Source organism: Hesperophylax consimilis, chromosome 12 (genome assembly GCF_061612785.1).
Source record: "Hesperophylax consimilis isolate HC1 chromosome 12, BYU_Hcon_1.0, whole genome shotgun sequence".
In the NCBI taxonomy this organism is placed as follows: domain Eukaryota; kingdom Metazoa; phylum Arthropoda; class Insecta; order Trichoptera; family Limnephilidae; genus Hesperophylax; species Hesperophylax consimilis.
This window is the reverse complement of record NC_142847.1, coordinates 450,996-472,673: the sequence shown is the minus strand read 5'-3', so window position 1 is coordinate 472,673 and position 21,678 is coordinate 450,996. Positions and strand designations below refer to the sequence as shown.

At 34.6% G+C, this 21,678-nt stretch overlaps 2 protein-coding genes across 3 annotated transcripts; one reads left to right on the top strand and one right to left on the bottom strand.

Moving 5' to 3' along the window:
* Positions 1–83: 83 nt before the first annotated feature.
* eRF3 (eukaryotic translation release factor 3) lies at positions 84–12,193 on the bottom strand. 2 transcript variants are annotated; one of them, XM_089637984.1, is made up of 11 exons: positions 11,978–12,193; positions 11,462–11,559; positions 9,080–9,237; positions 8,176–8,287; positions 7,524–7,670; positions 7,090–7,235; positions 5,986–6,140; positions 3,550–3,871; positions 1,992–2,150; positions 1,682–1,786; positions 84–1,606 (listed from the first exon to the last, which is right to left on the bottom strand). In XM_089637984.1, the coding sequence occupies exons 1-11, from the start codon at positions 11,998–12,000 to the stop codon at positions 1,394–1,396; spliced, it is 1,638 nt and encodes a 545-aa protein (XP_089494110.1). In that variant the 5' UTR covers positions 12,001–12,193; the 3' UTR covers positions 84–1,393. The 2 variants fall into 2 exon arrangements, with proteins under 2 accessions (XP_089494110.1, XP_089494109.1); XM_089637983.1 differs by lacking the exon at positions 11,978–12,193 and having other exon boundaries at positions 11,462–11,945.
* A 333-nt stretch (positions 12,194–12,526) lies between these two features.
* Positions 12,527–19,151, top strand: LOC149418957 (cyclin-A1-like). The gene is made up of 7 exons (XM_089637619.1): positions 12,527–12,753; positions 12,983–13,261; positions 15,219–15,422; positions 16,647–16,722; positions 16,839–17,020; positions 18,354–18,478; positions 18,864–19,151. The coding sequence occupies exons 1-7, from the start codon at positions 12,538–12,540 to the stop codon at positions 19,039–19,041; spliced, it is 1,260 nt and encodes a 419-aa protein (XP_089493745.1). The 5' UTR covers positions 12,527–12,537; the 3' UTR covers positions 19,042–19,151.
* The last annotated feature ends 2,527 nt before the right edge of the window (positions 19,152–21,678 follow it).

Below are 21,678 nucleotides of genomic sequence, written 5' to 3'. Positions count from 1 at the left end.
AACTTCCTGACACATTTGTGGGATGAAGTCATCATGATAAGGAATTGGGTCGGATGATCAGGGAGATAAGTAAAACTAAGTTGTGAAATTTCATATCGGGACATTTGCTTTTATTACAAAGGCAGACAATAAACAATGGAGAAATTGCAATAATCTGTAAAGTGATTTTATCTTGGTGTTTGATAATGAAACTCGCCTTACAGCCAATAAAACTACACATATCAGTGTCCTCTTCACTGAAATATAAAAATTTGTACATTTAAGATAAGAAGTAAAATAAATACTACTACGGGCTGTGGGAATATTTATAAAATTATTAAATTGCTTGGTTTACTATTGTTCATTCAACTATGGTAAGGCACAAACATTTTAGCGCTAAAAATTGATGTAAAAATAAAGAACAAGCGACGGGAAAGCCGGCGCGCATGACCAATGTCTTTATAATATTCTCTTGTACAAAACTTTCATATTTAATATCAATTTTATTGCTTTCATTATCAAAGCCCAAGCAGAAAACATAATAAGGATCTCTTCTGGTCTTATTCGTCTAGTTAGTTAGTTGCAGCAGATAGAGGCTGCAGACTCCCGCTGGCGGTGACTTTCTTCAAATGGGTTAAACAATATCTCATACTTTATAGAATAATAAAACAAATCATATACTTTTAATTCATTCTTTGATTAACAAATCTCTTTCACACAGAAATTAATCTTTATCTTATACAAATAACAAATTTGACGGCAAAATGTACAAAAATGGGAAAATATCATAATTTTCCGAATGTAAAACATTGTAAACTGCGTAAAAAAAAAAAAAATAAATTAGCTAGATTTAGCCAGGAAAAGTGAAGTACCTGTATTTACGTCGATGCGATAGAAACACAACATAAACATCAGCAACAGTTAACAAGCTCTCGGGTCTCAGTCATAATGATTCCTATATAAATAGCATTAACATTTTAAAATTTATAATCCCGTAATAAAAAAAGCAGACACGATCTAGCTTCAATATTTATAAATAAAAAAATAGTTATGAAAGTGAGAGAAACAATGTGGCGTTGTTTGTTGCTTGCAGTAAATAGTAGTACATAATACAGTAGTGTTCATCCTGGCTACTACGCAGCTACAGTTAACTTAATGGACAGGTAGTTTGTTTGTTTAGTCGAGATATTCCTTTTATATAAAAATAGCCATTGGTGTCGGGCAATCGAGCCGGGGCTACTGCGGCTGTACTCAGTAGGGGGCGAAGTAGGACCCAATGAATCCATCTATCCATCCAATCCCTTATATTATTATGTATATATATTTGAATAATATATTATGTGTATGTCGTTATTGGTAGAAATGTATTAAGAAGATCTAGCCTAGCTATCTAGTCTAAGCTTAGAAGGACTTCTTATTCAATCACTTTCAGAACTTTTCCAATTGCGATTGTTTTATTTTCATCCCTTAATGTAAATCTACCCATTTGTTGGAAAACTTTGAACTGCTCTAGACATATGACACCGGAGCATTCTATCCTCATGATTGCTACTTGGTCTTGCTTCACGAACCTCGGCCTTGTTTTAGATTTATCTCCCGTCTTCTTGTCTACCAGACATATTAAGGCCTGTAACAAACAATCATTAGTTATGTACTATTGCACCATCATATTATTATACTTATTCAAGGGTTGTGTGCTTACTTTAACTGTGACTTCTTCGGCTGCACAATGGATGTGCATGACTGCAGAGTAACCGGCGCAGATTATAGACTTGTGCTCTAAGATAACCACCTGTGCGTCAAATACCTGCAACACACACAAACAGATTTATCAAATAAAACATGACACGTCTGAATGCGGCCTTCCTGATTTATTATATATTAATACTACCTTATATTCATTTTGCACCTAATCAATTGGCATGGAAACTTAGATGTTAAAGATTATTGTGGGGATTAAATCCTTCCCAATTAAAATGAACTAAAGAATGGCGTTGGAAATTGATGCTTACTCTGCCAGTCGTGATGGGGTTAGCGGCATCACACAGAACGAAGCCGGGAGACACGTCCTCTTCTTCAATGCCTTTTAATTTGATCTTCACATTCTCTCCCGGGCCAATGGAGGTCACTTCCTCGTCATCTGACCATAATTGGTCCACTGTGACTTGTGTCTGAAAAGTAACAACAATAAATGTCAGTAAATAATATTATAAACTTTAACAAGTCAGGATAGGATACAGATTTTAAACTGTAACTAACATGCTGCCATGCAGAAAGCATTTATAATTATTATTAAAACCAAAATTAGTGACAGTCATGCTAATGTTAATTATCTGTCAAGCTATGCGTTGTGAAATAGCTGACACTGCCTGAAGGTAAATTAACACAATTTCACAAGTATGTGTAGGTAAAGACAAAGCTATATGGGATATCTCAGGCAATATCATAAAATCAATTATAAAACTAAATGACGCATTGGATAGTCCAGAATTGCTTGCATTGATAAGCTTTTGGATTTCACTACGTAATCCTAGAAGTCGGGATTTATAATAGTCTTGTAATAGTAAATCATGCAATTAACCCAAGGAATGTGGTTTGTCCAGGGTCAGCCTCATGGGAAAGAGGGAAATGTTACATAGAAGCTCTCCGAGCCAGGATGTAGCTACGTAGTATCATTGTTACGCTCAGCGCCAATGCACAGCCGGAAGACGTGAACAACGGTTGCTCAATATTTGTATACGGTTAATAATTTACTGACTTCAGTGTTTCTCCTACTATTCAAGACATCCTTCATTTTCTTAAAAATGCCTTCCACACAGCACCCACAAAGATGGCATGTCCCCAGGGTAACTCCTGTCTCTTCGCACTGTCTGGAGCAACTGCTCCTGTTGTCTGGAGCCGGTGAGACTACGGCATCCCCAATTGGGGTAAGTTGTGAGGCTGAAGGCCATGGGGAAAGGAGACGGGAAAGAGGAATGTTTCGATTCTGAATGGAGGTCTTTCACCAGGACGATACCGAGAGTATTTATCACTCTTTTCATTTAGTCAGAGTAAACTGTACAATCCATTATGATGTTAATTTGAATGATTTCCCCACGAAAGCCCTGTGCTTTTCTACTACTTAGCCACTTGATCGATAGCGTATTTAAAAAAAACCTAAATGATTTTGAAAAATTTATATCTTGAGCGATAGAGATATCCGATTTTAGATTGAAACGCTAATTCTAAAAATTGTGTAAAAATATTAATACTGAAACATATTATAACTGTAAACTGCTTACTGTGGTTTTGAAAGTCAATGAAACCACCTACATATTTCATCTTTATCCCATATTTTTAGGTGTTTTGAAAAACAATTTTTTTATTTTAATTCGTAAAAATCACCTACACCCAAATTTGCATAGCTATCGCTCGAGTGGTTAGTATGTAGACACGTTCAGGACGAGTGGTAGCAGATTCTTATAAAGGAGGCTTTTAGGCTCGGATGCTGTTGTAAGTCGGATGATAATGAAGGAAAGGTGGTAGCGATCCTGGGTCTCGGAGGAGGGGGTTAATATATGAGGTACGTACCCTGTTGGGCATGAGCAGCAGGAGCTGACCCTTGCGAGAGCTGCCCGCCTCCACCTTGCCCATGAGCACCGTGCCCATATCCTTGTACTTGTCTACCACGGGCATGATAAAGGGCCCGTCCATCTTGCGGTTGAGCGAGGGCATGTTGTCAATGAACTCGATGAAAGCGGGGCCCCGGTACCAGGGGCACACAGACTCCTCAATCTGCTCGCGGATGCCCTGGCCCGTCTGGCCTGAACAGGGCAGGAAGTTAAGATCCTTGGTTGGGTTGAAGCCTAATTTCTTGAGATAGGGGAGGATTTTGTCTTTGCATTCGTTATACCTGGAAGGAGACAATATTTTACGATAAAGTTATCAAAACATACTATTTTCAGTTGTTTGTGCATGGGCAAGTAATATTAAACATATTTCTACATAATGCTTAACCACCAGGTAAGAAATAACACTAGAAGTGCCTTTCATACAAATTTGAATGGAAACAAATTTTCCCTTTAGCCCAGTACCCAGAGCTCCGTCTCACTTACACTCGCCTGACATTGTGGATCTCTATCCCACAGTTTTGTGTTTTAAATTTAAGCCATGAGTTTGAAAATATTTGGATCACAAAACACTTCTTGTGTTTGTGAATAAACTTTTAATTTTCAGAATTGGAACTACTTATATCTTTACAAGAGATAAAGTAGGTACCAAAATTATTTTACGAATTAATAATTCTTTATTTGAAATGCGTGTGTGTTTTTATTCAAATGCTTGACAGATCTAATGCATAGATGAATTAATAGAGTGAAGCAGGGGGTATAACTAAGATCGAAAATTGGAACCGTGAATATTGTGACGTCATATTGTTGCCTAACTGTATCCACCAATGAAAAACTCTGAAAATCTATGGAATAAACTCGAATTACGCCATTGTCGTGTAGCTTTGACAGATTTGAATATATTGTTTATCCAATATTAGCAAGATGTCTGTCAGTTTGTGACTCGTCATTTCTCAATTGGAAGTAATTGGCCGAGCGGTTTGTTATAAAATTACGCGTTACCAGTGCTTAATCTTGACATCTCAAACACAAAATAGAAAGAGTGTTTATAAACAGGTGAGAATCTCTCTTTCTTTTGTTCCTAATTTGCATAATTGTAAAAGCCTTAATTTAACTTCACGGCAGAAACAAATCTATTTTTTTTCAGATAGGTATCCGCGTTCCTGCCAGTAATGTGCGTATTGTGAGGCCGTACCGGATCGTGATTATATCATCCGAGGTAGAATTCCATTGTTCTACTTAACCACTCGGAACATTAGAACGTCAAAAGACGTAATTATGATAATAGCGGTCAAGACATTAGTACGTCTTTTCACGTAAACGCGCGAGATTTTACAAAAATCGATTTATTTCCATCACTAGTATACGGATTGCCATGATTTAAAAAACAGAGTATCGATAATGAATAACGCTACGCGTCTGCATTCAAGAATATCTATGGAATTTCGAGGTGCATTATCTAAGTCGATTGGACTTGTCATCTTGTCCGTTCATAATTTATTGCGTTTTTAAATAATTTATTAAAAATATTTTAGTTTCGACGGTTAATATTTTGAGGTGACTAATAGTTTTTAATTATATTTCTTCAATATATAAAGTGTTATTTCTTTATGATACTCAGAAAATAGTACATTTTTCACAGCTTTGAAATAATGGTCAGCGATTTTTACATATTTTTGACGTTTTCAGAAAATGTATATTTAGAAACGCAAATATTTACGTATAACAAAACAATACGATAGTGAATTTCATAATCTTTCCAAAACATTTTTTAGAATGAGGCTACGTTTCCCAAAACGTGAGTTATGAAGCTTTTAACAAAACTCGTGAATAACACAAAAATTTTCGCGTTTTGACAGTTCGCAAAGGAACACAAAGTAAATAAAAGTCCTTTTCTGAGAGGTTAATTCATTAATGATTTAACCTGTATCTATAATTTATCGTCTTGCTGAAATAAAAATGCAACTGTGTTTTTTATATTCCAGTTGTGAGGTACAATTTTGACATTTCCAATATTTTAGGCTAATAAGTAGGCTTGGAATGAGTATATTACTGTATATTGGCATATCTATGGTTTTCTAGGACTAATTTGTTTCATACAAAAAGCCTGAAGATATCGATCTAGCAGGTGGTTTATTTATGGAGTGAAGATATGCTACTGAGACAATGCACGCGGTCTCACCGAACTAGGTCCAGTGGACATACTTTAGCAGGCCGTTAATGTACATTTTCTTTGAATGGTCGGTCCTACACGATCGGCATCAGGCAAGGTCGGTAAGAGAGTTAAATCCTCATCTAATGTTGTTTATTAGTAAAACAGTGAGGCTGATAAATTTGAAATATTAACATTGTCTAACTTCATCACACCTTTTATAAGTTTGAGGCCTTTGATAGTTACCTTCCTTCGTCCCAATTAACAGTCGCATCGTCCATTTTGTTTACTAATACAATGAGATGTTTGACGCCGGCGGTTTTCGCCAACATGGCATGCTCTCTTGTTTGGCCTCCACGGTCAAATCCTGTTTCAAATTCTCCTTTACGTGCTGATATTACCTGAAAACATCAAAAGACGGAAGTAAATTATCAAAGTTATTCATAATGATTAGCCGATAATTTGAAAAAAAAAAAAAAACACAATTCAAAAATTTCACCAAAAAAACAGCGCAGTAAATTTTCCCCAGAAAATTTGTTTCACACAAAATGGTTTTTTAATTCGAAAATCATTAATTTGAAATTAATTTTTGTCTGCGCAGGAAAATTTGTTTGTGTAATTCGAAAAAAACTGATTTTTGCAAAAATAAACATTAAAATTTCGTAAATCTGAATCGATGTCAATATCAAATCATCACTCAATTAAATGTGCTATTTTTTCTAATTTATTTTGGAAATTAGAGTTTGAAAGACCGAGAAAATTAGTTTACACGGAAATATGTCGTAGTTTTACAAATTTACACCATAACTGAATTTAATGGGTCGGCCTCGAAATTTCAATTTACGCGTAAATATATCGTATTTTTATGAATTTACTCCAAAGAACTACGCGAATTTGAAAAGGCGCCCGAGGAACTCAATTTTCAACACAAAGCAAATATGGAAGTTAACCATAGAAGAAGTAAAATGTACACCTATACGAAACCTAAGGTTCTAACCACAATTTGAGAATATTTTATAAAATAACAAAAAAGTGACAATAAAATGTGAATTTTTTCCTCATTAGTCATATTAGCTCACTGTTTAGAAAAAAAAACATAAGGTGAGCCATTTTTAAAACTTTTATGTTTACATTGATAAATTTCATATTTCGAAAATGATGTATATTTATAATAATAAAATTTGAAAGTGTATCTTAGTTTTGGGAAATATTACATTTATAATTGGATTGTATTGCAAAACGGAAATACACACAAATTCTCCGACCTTCCGACAGCGTGTTAACTAATATTTAAGTTAGAAAGTGGGATTGATTAGTTTGCCACCCAAAGACAATAAAATGTAATCTTACCAAAACTGCTAAATCTGCTTGTGCAGCTCCACCAATCATATTTGGTACAAAACTTTTATGGCCGGGTGCATCTAATATTGTGAAGTGTTTCTTTTCAGTCTCAAAATACGCTCTTCCTACTTCTACCGTCTTTCCTTTGTCCCTTTCTGAAATTACAAATGTAAATCAATAATCAGCGGACAGGCTTTCTTTGAAGGCAAATTTCAAAAAGAACTTGTGCTTTACATTGGAATGAAGAATATTACACTGACTCTCTTTGTGGCCAAATTTTAAAAAAGGAACTTTACATTACATTGGAATGAGTATCCATGTCCTTTGAAATACAAATTAATATGAAATTTAATATGACTTTCTTTGTGGCCAAATTAGAAAGGGATACTTTACATTACATTGGAATGAGTGTAAAACACATATCTTTTAATGACAATAATTACCTTCTTGATTTGTATCTAATGCCCATGACAGGTACCATGATTCTCGTGATTTTTCTCTTGCTTCTCTTTCATATTTTTCTAGTGTTCTTTTGTCAACCATTCCTGTCAAGGACATGATTTGACCTCCAATTGTTGACTTTCCTGCATCTGAAAACAAAACAAAACTATGAATACTAATTCACTAATGTCTTTTGAGGGGGCAAATTAATCTTTTTTATTTGCGATCTAGGAAATTAAAAAATTAACATTCATTAATATTAATCACAATAGCATATGCCATGCTAAAAATAAACCTAACCACTCAAACGATTTTTGGCAGGTTCGCAAAACGTCTTGAGCGATCGCTTGCCATAATGTGCAAAATTTATATAGAACCTAAAAACCCATATTTTTAGGTTCTATGTAAATTTTGCACATTATGGCAAGCGATCGCTCAAGACGATTTGCGAACTTGCCAAAAATCGTTGAGATAAACGGCGAGATCTAGGTGGATTCATTAATCCGCAGTAAGCAGTTCATATGGAACACCCATCGCTCGAGTGGCTAAGCAACAAGATTTAAAGTATTTTTTGCAATGAATTATTCTGAAATAAAACATTACTGAGATATGTGGTGTTATTATTAGACAGTTGAATATAATGATAATACTAACCTACGTGACCTATAAATACTACATTAATGTGTTCTTTCTTGCTTCGGGTGTCTTCGATTCTTGGAGGCTTCTTTTTTATGACTTTTCTCATTTCTTCTACTTCGTCTTCCTCCTGAAACACCAAAGACTCCATAAAACAATACAAAGTCCAAGGTACAGAACCACACAATTTATAGGTAATGAACATTTGACAAAAAAGGATTACTTTACATTTGTATTTGGTACTATACAGCTAGTATAGTAGACCCACCACATTTTGCTGTGGCTCAGTCTGTCTTTGCAGATAGAGAAACAATAGCGCATTTTGCTTTTACGTGTGATGGTGACGTCTATATAATATAGGTATATAAAAACACATGCGTGTTTGAATGCAACGTTATGTCAAAATTTAAAAGCAATCGGGGGAGAACTTTCAGAGATAAGATTTTGAACAAACAAACATTCATATAGATTACATATGTGGCAAGAATTTTGATACAATATTCAATACGGATTTCAAGTCATCCACAGAAGAATGTTTTATTTGAGTGTTTAGGAACTGTTTAGTTTTAAAACAGAAAAGGCTTACTATTCAAATAGAAATAATAGCAGTGGGGTGTGTTTTTGCTTGTTCAATCCCCATTATGGTAATGCTGCTATAGTATGTATTCACAGAATCTTGGATCAATACCACAAGTTGGAAAGGTATATTAGAAAACTAAACGTATGATTGTCAACGATGACAGATTTAATCTCTGGGATGACTTGAGTCATTTTGATATAATCCACAATGATGTAGAAATTCGCAATGGTGAACAGCAGAAATCAAGGAATAAAATGATACATTCTTAGAATGAATAGTGAAGACCTATTTGATAAGTAAGTTATGTATTATGCCGTATTGCCATAACAAGCAGTGATATACCTCTCCGTCCTCGTCATCATCGGGATCTTCCTGCTCAGGCGTCAGCAGGGCGTCTTCCGCCTCGGCGTCCCAACTGTCCACCGTGGGGGAGAGGCCCCCGCCACCCCCAGGGGCCGGGGGGGGCTCCTCCGCTCGGGGGCATGCCGCCACATCCACACCTGCCGCCACATCACACAACATTAGCACTTTACGTTGCATAGTTATAACTAATTAACTAACCATCACATATTAGTTTCATTCGTTCATCCATTGAACCAACATCTATCCATCATTCTCTATATGCTTCTCTATTATAGATCTATACAAATCCCGTACATATCGAAGGCATACTACACAAATAAATAAAAATAACTGAAAACTTTATAAGGTTAAAACATTGTAATTATTAATATCCGATGTATTTTGACGAATTAAGTCTTCACATAAAACATTTATGTACTAAATAAATGGTCTTGGAAGTAAGACATAATACACTTGGGATTTTGCACTAGCCCGTCTATATATTAGAGATATGTGACACAAATTTCACATACATGCATAGGTAGGTGTGTTTGGCAAGAATTAAGGACATAAAGATGCGGAATGTTATATCTTAAGATATATATTTTTTTAACAGGCGACATATGTGGGGTTGCAACATTCAGGAGGAATTGATATGGGCATTTATCAAATGGACCACCAATTTCCGCATATATTCAACAGTTTTTTTAAAGTATTTTAGGACTCCAGACCAGAGGTGGCCGCCAAAATCAACAGTGGGGTGCACTCGCATTTTGTAGAAGGTATGTATACTAGTATCTGCAGGCCCTGTACAGTATGCCCAGCTTTTGAGAGGCTAACTTGACTAGATTGGATGGAGCCCTCGTGCCTGAGTTGGTCACTTACAGTTTACACCGAGCTCATCATGGAAGGCATTTTGGGAAGATTGCTTCTGTTGAAGGAGACTAGATTAGTGATTTCGATCCCCTTTAGAAGTTAATCAGACATGACTGGGTCTTGAAACATATTATAACCATGGTGATAACTACTTGAGAAGGACCCAACATGATCTGTTGCACCATTCATGAATGGATCCTAATAATAAACAGCAGCTGAGAGTATAGTTCAAGGCATGATAAACCAGTCATTGGTCAGAGAATAGTAGCTGCTTATAATTCCATCCACAGTGTGTTTTCCATGTTGTATGTATGTAGACATATTTATAAAGAAAAATAATGGAGGTAGTAAAAAAAGTTGAATGTATAAGTGACAAGATATCTTAACCTCGAGCACTACTTTTTATTATCAATACAGGTTTATATCACCCCCAGGGCATACAGATACACTAGAAGTGGCAGGTTCATCTACTTTCTTTACTTAACCTCCATTAATTCTCTAATATGTATGAATTTGCTAACAGATACAGAACATTGGTAAATGTTTATTTTTACAGCATTGCAAAGTTATGATTTATGCACATGGTATCCATGAGGAACTTTGCATATAGATTGCTATTAAAGAGACAGTGCAACATTTATTTGGTATTATATAGTTGTTATTCTTAATGTCTCCAAACAAAGATAGGCAAATCAAATACCTATTTATCTGTTGTACTCTGGGGGCTTCATTCTATGGTAAGGTTGATGAACTCATGAGTCCATCCAAATATAGTGAACTAAAATATGGCAAATGGGTATATGTGACCTCATCAATTATTTGTCTACATGCAAAGACAATTATAAGTCATTATGAAATGTATGTTGTATGAATTGAAATAGAAAATCTAGATTAGCAACAGACAGCCATTTATATAAGGTTTATGAGTATATAGTCAGGTCTAAGATAAGGCTTATCAAAAGATGATAATAAATAGATAAGATATTTAGACTACTTTCTACAGACATGTTTGTGTGCCTACTCTTCGTATTTTTGGCAGGCATGTGTTGGAATAAGTTTGACAGATTTCGTAGACAGAGCAAGTTTACCGAATTTCGCAACTAATTCAATGTGCTTACCAAATATTTATATTAATAAAACGTAAGACAAGCTTGACGAAAGCGTAAACGCTGACATGGCACATAAAAAAAAACTGACCATATTGTAAAAGTATAAAAGCCAGCAGTAAACAGAAATCGGATGCGAATTTTAGCGCAAACTGAGAAGAGTTGCATTATGTTATAGAATCTCACGAAAAGGACTGTCAGAGGGCCTTTTATGGCTTTCTAGGAGGGAAACCTCGCTGTGCGTGACAGTTCGTAAATAATATGCAGAAAGCATGCCTGCACTAAAACCTGTCTTACGTCCATGAAATCTAGAAGCATATGTGCAACTTCAAAGGTTCATTGCGCCAAATATAATTGAAGAGTACGCAGTGTCAAATCTACAATGACAAATGAGACTAACCATTCATTACGGGGCTTTCGGAGGAGTTCGTTGATTGGGTGTCTGACTGTTGAGATGTAGTCGGTGAATCCATATTGTCATTATCCGTAGAGGGCACACTGAAAGAAGGCACAAATTCCAACGCATTTACATTCAACGTGGAAAATTTAGCAGATAAGTCATCGGGGTCTGATGAACTCGGTTCTCCAGTTACATTGTCGGCTTGTGTTTCCCATGAATCTGGAGCCCCGTTATTGGACATTTTTATATATCTGCTAAAAGTTTTCCCTTCACAACACCACACTGACAATTAATTCACCTTTTATCGCACCCTAATGAATCCGCGTGTGCTCTCACCATAGACCGGAAGTTCATGGCACATGAGCTAAACTGGAATTGTACACGGGGCGATCCACCAAGAGACTTGACTTCAAAATAAATATTAGAAAAATAATACATGAATTTAGAAAATAATGGTTTTATAAAAAGATAAGTTATTTAAAATGTCCTATTTTCATAGCTGATGACATGACTTACTATATCCGGTTTGAATCATCCATGGAAAGTTTAAAATTATTTATTATTCGAAAAACACGAATTCAACTATTGTAAAATATATCTCCACGTCATATAACAGATATACGGACGTATTACGCTTGTTGGCGCAGTTTTAGCCACAATTGCTCGCAATTCACGAGCCACTTCACTGACAAAAAATTTATCACTTCGTGGCAACTGGCAGCAACGAGATATCTCCTGTTAACTGAAAGATAAACTAAAAACTGCAACTGACTGGTAAAGGCGAAAGTATTGTTGCGCGGTAAAGTTTGAATTCATCAATCACTCCGGGCGGCTGCCGCGATTGGACGTAAATGAATTCGCCTAACACTTTGTGACCTTTTACGAGATTTTAATATTTAACATTCAGATTTTATTTCAAATTAGTTTATCATTGGTATAAAAGGTATTTATAGTATGAAAAACGTGTAAATGCATATTTCTCATCCATTTATTATTGATAATGTTACAATGAAATTGCCAAGTATAAAATTTGCCCTGTATTCTTATGATTTTAGTTGGACTGTTTTACAATCAAAATGACTTCATTTCAAATACACGAAGATATAGAAAATCGTCTGCGTAATGTCGGTGAAAATAAAAAGAACATGGCAGCAGCTGGAAACAGGCTGTCCAATGTTGGGGTTAATAAACTCAAGGAAAGAAGGTCCCTTGAAAGCAGAAGGGTTTTGGGACACTTGACCAACAATAATGTACAATCCAACTGGGATAAATGGAACAGCAACGCTTCATCCGTAAGTAAAAGCACTTTCTGATTCAAATTATACTTATTTTATTCATTTTTACGTGTAAAAAATATTTTCTTTTATTGCAGCAATATTATGTGCACCTGTGCATTATTGCAGCAATATAAATAAATTTAATTGAAATGGCTTTCATCGTGAAACGGATTGCCAGATATTATTGATTTACAAAAACCATAAATAAACCACCCACACTAAAACTTTGTTGAAATTTTTTCAGTGCCAGAACATTGACAACTCCAATTCGGAAAATTGCAAGAATGAAAATGTGGCTAATAGCAAAAAGTATTCTGACAAACAAATCCTTGACAATGCTTGCTCATATATTCCCAAATTCTCTGAGGATGTTTTGGCCACCATACTGGAGACTCCAAAATGTGAAATTGAAGCTGTGGAAGTAATGTCCATAGACTGTTCTGATAGTAAATCAAAAGCCAGTTTAATTGTTGAACAATACGATAGCAGACTGAGCATGTACACCAAGCTCCTCTACAGAACGGTAAATATTATTAACAATTATATTTTATTGTGGAGGACATCTCAATCATAGCTTATCACACTATACACCATGTAAACTGAAAATGGTTTCGACTTTCGACTTGAATTTATAATTGACTAGCTGACGTATACTCGGCGTTGCTCGGGGACTTTTTTCTAATTGACTAGCTAACGTATACTCGGCGTTGCTTGGGGACTTTTTTCTAATTGACTAGCTAACGTATACTCGGCGTTGCTCGGGGACTTTTTTCTAATTGACTAGCTGACGTATACTCGGCGTTGCTTGGGGACTTTTTTCTAATTGACTAGCCGACGTATACTCGGCGTTGCTTGGGGACTTTTTTCATTCATCACAAGTGATTATGTGATTCATATTTTCCAAGATTTTTATACCTTTCACTTCATGTAATATCATGAAATCCACATTGTTACTGTTAAAAAAACTGTCGACTTTAACTGAACTCCATATCTCATACCAGCGCATAGAAAATGCATCAAGTGTCCCTCAGACTTTTTTTACCATTTGTTAGAGAATACCGCACTGTTACTATTAAATAACTACATTATATTGTTAGAGAATACCGCACTGTTACTATTAAATAACTACATTATATTGTTAGAGAATACCGCACTGTTACTATTAAATAACTACATTATATTGTTAGAGAATACCGCACTGTTACTATTAAATAACTACATTATATTGTTAGAGAATACCGCACTGTTACTATTAAATAACTACATTATATTGTTAGAGAATACTGCACTGTTACTATTAAATAACTACATTATATTGTTAGAGAATACCGCACTGTTACTATTAAATAACTACATTATATTGTTAGAGAATACCGCACTGTTACTATTAAATAACTACATTATATTGACTTTTATTCGACTATGTGTTTCATTAATCTCGGACTTCTTATACCATTCAAACCACTCTCTGGCACTAATAAGAACAAACTTGGATAATTTGCTACATATTTTGACTACACTATTGTATCGATATTACTTACTTAACTAAGTACAGAGACCCTTGCTGTACAATAGTGTATTTGGTTGGATAAAAACCTATTATTTACTTTTATAATACTTGACATTTGGATGTGAATTCAAATTCAGGCTACAGAGCTTATATTTTTTACGTACATCCCATTTCTTACAGTTGACCCAATAAACAATTTGTAAGCATTATACATAATATATTAATATTGACATTATAAAGTTCGACTAAAGTAGCGTATCTCAGTTTAAACGGTTTACTTCTATAAGTATTTGAGTTCTGATGCAAGATGAAAATAATTATTTTCAACTCAATTATTATATTTTATAAATATAATAATAATTGATAAACGTCGCTTTGCACCCAATATCTTTGCGCATTTGGGGTAAAATAAGGTAAGGCTGCGGGCGGGTGTTCCAAAATAGTTTGATACTATCGGGTTCACAGATATATTCAAAGTGTCCTCTTTAAAATGATTTGCCTCTACATATATAACGTTAGAACAATGAGGAAAAACCAGTATTCTCATGAGACCAATAAAATATTCAATACATTTGATTACACACTTTAGATTTAGATTCAATATCTTGGACTTGATTTTGAGTTTGTTCTGATTCTGAGTTTGATTGTTTAACCTTTCTTGTTATTGTATTTTTATCGTTAAGTTTCTGAAGATAATTTTTACACAAAGAAAAATATGTTCGATTTAGAGACCACACACATTCAAGACCTCTCAATCATTTAATTTTTTAAAGGGAGAGTCAAATGTAAAACGCATGGAGAATGTTAAATTCGAAGAGATTTTCGTTCTTTTGTTTTCATTTTAAAATGGGAACAAAAGAGGTTCCCTTGTTTGTATTACGGGTTGAGGAAGAAAAAAAATGTTGGTACCTACTCTGAATGTAATCCACACCACAGAAAATAATTTCACTACCACAAACGGTCTTTCCAGGACATCCATAGGTACCTGCTTGAGGCGGAGAGGCGCCACCGCCCCCAGCCGCTGTACATGAGCAAGCAGTCAGAGCTGAGCGACAGCATGCGCTGTATCCTGGTGGACTGGCTCGTGTCCATCAGCGACGAGTACTCCTTCAGCCCGGAAACCCTCCACCTGGCCGTCTCCTACCTGGACAGGTTCCTCAGCAAGATGTCAGTGGTGAGATACAATACTCATTTGCTGGAGTATTTTAATCAACTTGATCTTACATATTTGGGCTCCTTTCTCATGGTTATCTCAGTCTCTTGATGTGATTTTACAATCCGTCCTGTATTCTTAAGGTTTCTATCCCTTCCATTAGTATCAACTTTTAGTGGCAATCATGCATATATATACGCATTTCTCTGAAATTATGAAGTAAACTGTTTTTTCATTAAATTTATGATCTGTTTTAATGAGATGTTTTGCAAATTCGGAGAAGCCGTTACTATTTAGGCATAGTTGTATAGTTCTTTGACCCGGTTATTAATATTACGCGACGTTTTGCGTATATAAAATCGGGACAATCGCTGCATTTGAGTGAATAGATACTGAATGGCTTAAACTAACTTCTTTATCCTTCCCGTTTACTAAAAAATTACCTACACTATTGTTTGTAGAAAATTATTATTTATGCTTTTTTGAGAAAAAATATTGATGTACAAGATTCTACGCCATTGGTAAGGTTGGTTATTATTGGTTGTTATATTATTATTATTAAGGGGGCTGTTGAATAAAAATTTACTTTTGGTTAATTTTTTTCATTTTTTATTTAGAATTTTACTGACCATATTTACCTATAACCATACTTACCTGTAAACTGTTATTTGTTTACGGGAGATAATTCTACTACGTATTTAGTTGGTGTTTGATAAAGGATAATAAATCAGGATCAGGAAGATAAAAATAATTTTTCTGAATATAACTAGCTATTCTGTGGAAACTACTCATGGTAGATTATATACAATTTTTATAAATACATAAACACATTATCTAGTAAGATCATCGATATAGAGTAAGACGGTACAATTTACAAATGCTGATACTAATATCATTTTGCAAAAAAAATAGAATGAGCAAATTTAGCATCGGCGATCAATTAAAGCAGAATTTTGATACTTCTTGATGAAATCTTGCACACTGACATGCAAAATAAGAACAAAATGACTGTCTACTGTTCTACTGATGTGGAAAAACTTTTGTGTAAAGCCCGGACAATCCCAGGGACTTCAGCTAGTGGACAATAAAAAGAAACATAGAGAACATTTATTAGTAATACATATAATGACATATGTACTACTTATTATAATTAATAAGTAGGTACGAATTCATATTTTTGCAAAAATATTATATTGATTATTTATATGAAGTTGTAAAGTTAAAAAATGACTGCATTCATTTTAGGTAAGATCCAAACTGCAGCTAGTCGGTGTGGCCGCCATTATGATTGCTGCTAAGTATGAAGAAGTCTATCCCCCAGGTAAATAAATAATGTCACTAATGATAGGTTGAATAATTCTTTACAAGTCTACTCTCTATCTGTCAGGAACACTGTGCTTGCCTCATTCTATAATATGTGTTTATTTAACATTCCAGACATCGCAGAGTTTGCGTTCCTGACAAACGATACATATACGACGAAGCAAATCCTACGGATGGAGCAGTTGATGCTGCGGGCCCTATCCTTCGACCTCACCACCCCGACGGCTCAGACCTTCATCGACGAATACGCGGCTCACTGCGCTCATATCTCCAAGGACTGTATTCACATGGCCATGGTATTCAATCAATGATCTTATTTAGAAAACATACAATCCTTTTCATTAAATACTAGTTGTTGACTTCCTTCAAAAGTAAATATATTACAGAAACTACTTACTTAGGTACTTAGTCGCTTGTCTGTATTTGAAAAGATTCTTTTTGGATTTGAAAATTTGTTCAAGGAATCCATCGGTTTCTAAGGAACTCCGGTCCATCAATAATCACCTTCTAACTTAAATACCAGTATGTATATGTTTTTTTAATTGTTATAAGTTTTAATTTTTCGGGTCTCCCAAAGTCGCACCAAATCTATGACGTGACCAGTCACTAGTCTCAAAAAGCCTACCTTAAGCTTTTTTTCATCCGGCACTATATTTTGTTTGCTTTTTTATTATTAACCCTTACCACCCCATTATTTTTTTAAATTTTTTGTCAGCCAACTGTAATTTAAATAGTGGCAAAATATTCATTTATTGATAGGCAGTTACAAAAAAATCGTTAAAAATTCATTCGTTATGATTTATTCTTCAAATAAAAAACAGTTTATAGAAAAAATTATGGACTACTTATATTTTTGCTTAGTATGGTACTTTTTAAAACATTCTACAGGATGGAGACCAGGTTTTCTGGAACAGGTCTCATAAAACCACGCTGTTTTGCGTCTTCCTTCTGTTCTGTTAACACTATCAACAGGCTCGTACTCACTGTCACTTTCATAAGATTCATATTCCGAAAACACTCGGTATTCAGATGCCATATCACGCCAAGTTCCCGCCATTTTCGATTATGTATGTAAATTTGCAAAGGTTATTTTATGGTAAAATAAAAACGGAAAACAGTCAAAATCTTATGAAAAAATGAATTTAAATGTTTTATTATCGAATAATCACAAGAAACGTCACGTGTCAAGTTTTGCGCACGAAAATACACCGTGCGCGCACGTCTTATCATGTCGGCCGCCAGCCGACAACTGAGTTGTATGTACTGAATGTACATAATATATAGTACAAATAGTGATGTCGGCTGGCACCCGACAAATTAGTGGTAAAGGTTAAGATTACCCGCTTTTAACATTGAAGAACTCTGTTAGCATCTCGTCCCTAATGTTATTTTATTGAACCAAAGTGCAAAAATACATCCATGACCACACCTGATAAACAATTTACCAGTGTTTAAAAACCTGCATTACTACGAAAGAGAAATACATTGCAGACCATGGATATATTACTCATGTAGACTGGTTGTGATGTCGGGAGTTTTTCAGAAGTCATTATGTATTATTTCAAATGGTGTAATAAAATTGATTAGTTTAGCACTTATTTAGATACATAAATGTATATATAATTTCAGTATCTCAGTGAACTGTGCTTGGTGGAGAGTGTAAACTATACCAGATATCTGCCGTCCGAGATAGCGGCATCATCGCTGGCACTCTCGAGGCATACACTGGTAGAGGAAGACATGTGGCCAAGAGAGTAAATATTTATTTTTATTATTTAATAAAACATTCCACATAATCCAAACATAAATGAAATTTTTTAAATAACCTTTGAGCAATTTGGATTTTACAGTTCCCTTTGAAATGACCCATTTTTATAATTCAACTAGTTGTTACTATCCGGCTTCACTTCAATTATAATGATTTCAAAATATAAAATCTTTTGTCTATTTTTTAAATACATTAATGTATATTTCAAAACTCCATGACTAGGATGATGGAAATGTCTTCGCCAGCTTAAAATAATTGTATTGAGCTGTGGTAATTTAATGACGCCAAGCTCACTGAGAACTTTTCTTCTTTATGGTAAAATTAGATATTTGAAATGCTAAAATATGTATGCGCATTACTTTGCCCTACAGATTAGAAAACGTCAGTGGTTACACTTTGACGAAGCTGTTCCCCCTTGTGAAGCACCAGCACCGTGTGTTTGAAGAGTCACCGAGCAAGAACCTGCAGGCCGTGAGGATGAAATTCAACAAGGAACCGTACAACAATATATCCAACATGACCCCGCAAAGGTTGAATTATGACGAATGACCCTCCAATCCCAGTATTTTATTGATTTATTAAGACAACAAATGTTTTATGTCCAATAATACAGTGCTCGAGACCCCCCCCCCTCTCCCCTCCTCGCAATATCTATTTTGGGTACGTTCAAGATATGAATTCTCCATGTTGTATATTTACTTGGCTATCAAGTTGAACCACCATATAAAATAATAAACAAAAAAAAAATGATTATAATAATATTTGGATGATTTGTATAGCGCTGTCTTTTTGCAAAATCACACAGATCATTGTAAAGATTTATAATACATTTCTACAACGATTTATCTTATTATTAACTATAGACTAGTCAAACTATTATCAATTTACGGTTAACATTATGCCTATTGCATCCACCGGTTCGTTGGTCACTAATACAAAGCTTTATGTACAATGCATTTGATTGATGAACGTGATGCTAGAATGTACATATATAGGCAGATAACATACAGTATCACACTTGGTTCTGTATAGATATTATGGTTTCGAATGGTTCAATGTCCAGTTACTCTACATTTAGGTTTCGTATTTCAGATTTGCCAAAGAACGGTACATTTTGTTGGAATGGCTGATGTTATCTAAAGTACTAAATATCTTAAAAAGATAAGAATGAAATTGAATTGAAATAATTTTATATGTTTATTAAAATGAATTATTTTTAAAGGTTTTGGCGACAACGTTCTATGTTTTTATTGTTATACAGTTATCTTTATAGATTTTTTATATATTTATTGTATGTACTTGTTAAATGTTTTATTGTTAGAAAATTCCAAATGTAGGTTTTTTATAAATGTTTATAAAATATACAGATTAACCTACAACAACCAAAGATATTTAAGGAATTACGAGAAATTCATTATTAAAATTAGTTTTTCTATGACCAGTGAATCTTAAGAGATAAAATAGAAAACTAAAAGTACTCAAACGTTGCTAAATAAATGTTATTTTTTACAGATGAAATTATTGTACTATTAGATGTAATTGTTAGAGAATGTTCAACATACTTTTAGAATAGGCCACAATGGGTATATGGTGCCTTGCGTGCATTCATACCAAAATAACAACAAATTAAAATAATTTACATATTTAATTTGTATTGAACTGAATGATTGTAAAATGATTACGAACAAACACAAGGGTAAATTAGACTTTCTTATACTTTAGTAAAGAAACAATTGAATAAAAAATTGGAAATATAACGTATTATTTATTTCATACACATAAAATATAATTTCCTTTTGCCATACATCATTCTGGGTTCCTTATCTTGACTATGAAGTCAATTCAAATTTTAGTTTCTTTCGCATGTAGGTTAAGACACTTTTTTTTTACTTGATCAACTTTTATTGAACAACAAGAATTCTTACTAAAAACTTGATCAACTTTTATTGAACAACAAGAATTCTTACTAAAAACTTGATCAACTTTTATTGAACAACAAGAATTCTTACTAGAAACTTGATCAACTTTGTTGAAAGAAGGTCCAAACTTGTCGATATGCTTTCAAGTGACAAGATTTATAGAGACAAAATTTTATGATTTTGCTAAAATATTTCCACTCCACGCCACTGTTCAATTCTAAGGGGATTCCAGCCAGAATCCACTGAAATATTTCCACTCCACGCCACTGTTCAATTCTAAGGGGATTCCAGCCAGAAGAATCCACTGAAATTTCTGACTCTAAAAAGCATGGATACCGCACCGCCGACTGTCTGCTTGAAATCATAATTATTCCTATGTTATTTCCTCTAAAATATGAGAAAATCCACTAAATCAATATTATCTCATAACGGCAGTAAAATAAAAACTATTTGGGAAACACGGCAAATGGGGAGAAAGTAAATTGTTTAATTTAAATAAAATACATGTTTTACATTTTTGCCTCTACAAAAATCCAGGAATCTCGTAGTGTAGTGAAATAAAAATATTTCAGAGCACTACCCCACAGGGAACCTCGGAAAAATAACACTTGCACAGATTTCGTAAGTTTGATCGCCTGAGGATGAAATTCCATATTATTTTTACAAATTTAAAAATCTACTTATCAAGTCATACTTCGAAGCTCATATAATGTAATAAAACACTGCGTATATTATGCAAGTGAACCTGTATAATTATTTTTGTAAAGCATTTTTAAATGACCGCTTTCGCGGAGCACTCAGACAGAATGACAAACATTTCGGTGCTGTTTATAAAGTGTTTCCTAGCGTGGGTAGATTCCCCCACCCTCTTTCGGTGGAATGCAAATGTCGCTATCGCGTCAACCATAATGAATATAACCCACGATTGTGTGAAAATCAGTTCAGCTTTGCCATTCAACAATTTTTTTACTTACCTACAAAGTGACTTCTGATCATCAGCCGCCTCTCTTTGCCCCGCCTCTGCTTGGAACCTTCTGGTGCTTTCCTTGTCAAGAACCAGCCGGCCCTGTTTAGGCGACCGCAATGTGCCAATTTACCCGGTGCCTGGCATTGCGGGCAGACAGACAAAATCTTTACCCGGTGCCTGACGTTGCGAACAGAGTGACAACATTTTTAGCGCACCACCCATTTTCGAGGACCAGCCGCCACTGGTTACATCCGTGATTTTCAAGTATTTATAATTAAAAATCAAATATTTGTGATCAAT